Genomic DNA, 4,096 nt, shown 5'->3' with positions numbered 1-4,096 from the left:
AGGATGCCATCAGCGTGACCTCTGATAATGAAGCAGGAGCCAAGGGCTGCACTAGAGAGATGAGCTGTACCCCCTCCAGCAGATTCTAGCTGCAGGGCTCAGGAATACTGACCCAATGGCCTGCTGGAGCATCGTAGACCATAATGCAATAACAGGGCCTCTAGCTGCTAAAGTATTCATTTAGATCAGCCCAAGACAACAGTAAGGAAAGGTAATGACTATCTCATGTGACAATTACCATGGTCCAGACATGTCTCCATTCCCAGTAGGCCAGTGCTGACAATCATGATTGACAGCACCAATAAGGCACTGAGGTATGAATCCATAGGGAAAGCAGGCTGTTCCTTCACTAGGCTGGCAAAACCATCATATGGGAGCTCATGCTGTAATTGCAAGTGACAGGCAGGGAGAGAGAGGAAAATCAGATCCTATTTTCTCTGCGGCAGCAGTCCTGACTTGGCATGCCAACCTCTATTCACTGTCTCGTTTTTCTTTCAGGTCGCTGAACAACTTATTAATCCATTTGGAGAAGATGATGATGATTTTGAAACTAACTGGTGCATCGATAGGAATTTACAGGTTGCTGTTGTTATTTCTTCTTGCAGCTTTACTGTACGATAGATTATCATTACATTGAACCTTATTTCTTGGTATAAATTAAGGGCAACAAGTGTCCTCAAAACAAATTATTTCCCTGGAGGAGTATCTGTAGCTGTGATCTTCAGGTTTTCTTTTTACAAGCTAATGCGCCCTGGTTTAGGTATTTGGCATTTCTTGATGCCTGACTAAACATGCAAACAGCTGACCTCAAACTATAAGCTCGCTTTATGTCTGGAAAAACATGTAATGTAGGTCAATCCTTCAAAATCCAAAAGCCATCTATTCCCACAGAGATGAAAACATGTTTTGGTAATCTGAATGTCTAGAAATTACAATATTGTATATGAACCTTCCTTTTTTAAAAAAAAAATGCAGTAAATATATCGAAAAGACCAAGCAGGGCCCATAAAATTATTCATGTTGCGATGGTGCCGCCCACAATGGCTGCAGCTTTGAGAAGGCCAGGATACAGTTTTGTTGCAGTTACCCCCCAGTTCCCAAACAGCTCATCTGTCGTGCCATGAAGGAGCCCAAAGATGCGAAGAGGTCCCATGACACCCAGTGCCACTGGCACTGGCACCCACTGCACGCCACCTTGCAGGTGGAGTCAAGCATAGGATTGAGCTGCTGTTGGACCCTAAATCTGCTGGGGACCACTGAGACTGCAAAGCAGAGCCCAAGTGTTAGAGGGCACAGGGGCAGGGCAAGCAAACCAGCATATTAAGCAAAGCAAGGAATGCAGGTGTGCACAGGAATACGTACCTTCATGCTGCCAAAAATGCTCTTTGGCTTCACTCCACTTCAGGCTACTCATGCTACAGTGCCCCAGAGCCCTTTGTAAAAAATATAGTGGAAGACCCTAGAACAGGATGGTCACATACTCAGTTCTAAATGTCTTAAAGTATGGACAAAGCCTATCAGAGAGCTTCTCCAGCTCTGGACATCTTAAGGAGCACAATTAATGCTCTACACAGACTTGCCATAGCATGCAGAGGATCATACGTCCATTTAACTACATCATGCATGAGGAAAGGACTTCAATCTCATGTGAATAGCTTTGCAGACTCAAGTTACAACAGTATTTATGCTTTTGTGAGTATAAGAGGGTGTAGGGGGTATATTTTATAATGCTGAGTCTCTTCCGAACGCCCAGACCGGCATACACACCTTACTTTGAAGGGTTTCTGAAAGAAATGTTGACCCAAGGAGTACAAAGCAGGTTATTTTGTATAATGTACTATGTTGAAAGTGACATGGTTTATACCAAAAAAATCTAAGGTCTCACTTCTGGCGGTGGATGAGATGCACATGAACTTACCAAGGATAGAGAAAGATATTTACTGGAATGATTCCTCTGCCCGGCCACCCTACACAAAAGCAGCCGCTGATTACTGCATCCCTTCATTCCTTGGATCGACTATTGAAATGGGGTGAGTGGCACTGAGGGTCCTTGATGCCATCAGAAAGATCACCACCCCTACAGCCCACGTTGACTGATGGACAGTCAGTGCCGGGCTGCAGGTTGTGACGATTCTGTGACCGGGAAAGGGGGAGACGGGAAATGATGCTACTGGGAGAGAGTGGGCAGGCTGGTGTTGGTGGGATGATGTCTCCAGTGGTCCATGTGCTCCTACAAATTGTGCACCATTGCTTAAACTGTGCAGTTAATGAATAGAGTAAGTTTGCAGGGAGGGTTTGTTGATAGTCTCTGGGCATGGGATGGCACCCGAAAGGCAGTGACTGACTTTTCTTAAAAACTTTTTATTAACCTTCTTCATACACCTTCCCAGTTAGCAAAATAGCTGTTCCTTTGCTTGTTTTATTAGCAGATGATGGCTAAAATGAGTCCATATTTTTGTGAAAATAAGAAGAAATTATCTTAAACATTATATGACTTTTCATTGGCTAATAATCTAGGCATGGAAGTTGGAGCGATCAGAGTTTTTGGAGAGATAAAGAAGAGGAGTTATTTGCAGAGATCAACACAAGAACCATTGTTATAAGTAGCATATAGGGGATAAAGGATTGCCCTGTGTTGTCAGGACCTATATGAGAAATCAATGATAGGCCAGTCAGCTTGGAAGCTGTTGAGTTTAAACGCTCATGACATGCTGCAATAGAACAGGTCAGTGAGTGTAAATACCACCACGCCTGAACAAATGCCAGTGCAAGGAGATCTTTTTATCTGAAAATCTTTTTTTCCTAAACTTTAGAGTAGCCATTTTTTTAACTATAAAACTTACCTCAAGAATTTTTCAATTTTTCCAGGATTTTCCAGCCTTTATCAAAATAAACTGTGCTTAATTTTTTTGCTTCATTTGGCTTGGAAATCTGTGTTTTCTCATTTTTATTCCTCTTATGTTTCCATTTTTGCATGCATTCTAGTACAAAGAACAATGATTTATATGAGTTCCTTTTATCACACACAGTATATTCAGGATTTATTTCCTTCTGGAAAAACTATTAAATGGCCAAAAGAAAAGTAAAGAAGAAAGTAAAACAGAAAAGAAGAAAAATATATAGAACAGAACTTATTTTACTGCAATAGCTAGGGGGGAAAAGGCGTGAAGAAAAGAAGAAAAATTATTAAGACTGCAAACACTTTTTTAGTAAGAAGCACTTTGCACCAAAAATTCGGGGGGGGGAGGAAGGGGTAAATGAAAAATAGCTCCATTAACTTTTTTATTAATTATTTTCTCCTCTGAACTGTTTCTTTGTTCATCTCTCTAAAAAACCGAGATAGTTCTCATGCAGACTTCAAAAACAAGATCTAAAGATTCATTCAAGTTCAAAGCAAATATAGAAAATTTGAGCCCAAATCCAAAGTCTTCTCCAGTGCCCTCAAGCCAACATCATCACAACTGTTGGATGAAACTCCTCTGTCCATCCAGGTTAGCGTAGCCTCCATGTGCTCCTTGCCTCAGATTTGGCCCGAACCCCTTTGCCATCCTTGCCCTCAGGACAGGTAACCAGACAAATGTGACTTGTCTTCTGGGGTGCACTGAGTCAGTAATATGTACTGAATTACCTGGCAATAGTTGCTCTCATGAACCACCAAAGCCAGGCAGAAGAATACCAGGTACAGGTGGGACTTTCAGCCACACTGTCATGCCCCAGAAGCAAGTGAGATTTGGCCACCTGAGTAATTCCAGCATTTTTTGAAACCATCGCACTCTGCTTCCAGGAGTAGCATTTTCATTGCTGTTATTTTTGCCCAAAGGACTCTCCTGAAGCAGTATCTACAGCACCAAGCAGGGTTTCTTTCTCCCCTTTCCTCACCCTAAGCACAAGCCCAGCCATGCAGAGCTGTTGCAGAGGGCTGCAGCCCAAATATGAAATGGGGCCAGGTGCCTGGGTGGATGCTCTCCCAGCCTGGTCCTCAGGAGAAGAAACACCTGGACATGGAGAGCTTTTCAGGTGATCTGGCTGGTATTTCCTGGCACCCACACTCTTTTTTCACCCCGTCCATGCCCTTGCCTTGGGTTGCACTAGGGCT

At 43.0% G+C, this 4,096-nt stretch overlaps 1 protein-coding gene across 1 annotated transcript in view; it reads left to right on the top strand.

Moving 5' to 3' along the window:
- Nucleotides 1–4,096, top strand: part of BEST3 (bestrophin 3) — an 18,349-nt gene that overhangs the window by 13,235 nt on the left and 1,018 nt on the right. Inside the window, exons 7-8 of the mRNA XM_010191939.1 lie at nt 499–579; nt 1,879–2,030. Of these exons, the coding sequence (XP_010190241.1) occupies nt 499–579; nt 1,879–2,030 (233 nt within the window). The remainder of the gene's footprint in view (nt 1–498; nt 580–1,878; nt 2,031–4,096) is intronic.

The sequence above is a fragment of the Mesitornis unicolor genome, unplaced genomic scaffold (assembly GCF_000695765.1).
Source record: "Mesitornis unicolor isolate BGI_N332 unplaced genomic scaffold, ASM69576v1 scaffold24099, whole genome shotgun sequence".
In the NCBI taxonomy this organism is placed as follows: domain Eukaryota; kingdom Metazoa; phylum Chordata; class Aves; order Mesitornithiformes; family Mesitornithidae; genus Mesitornis; species Mesitornis unicolor.
The sequence above is the reverse complement of the archived record's forward strand: the minus strand, read 5'-3'. Positions and strand labels throughout refer to the sequence as shown.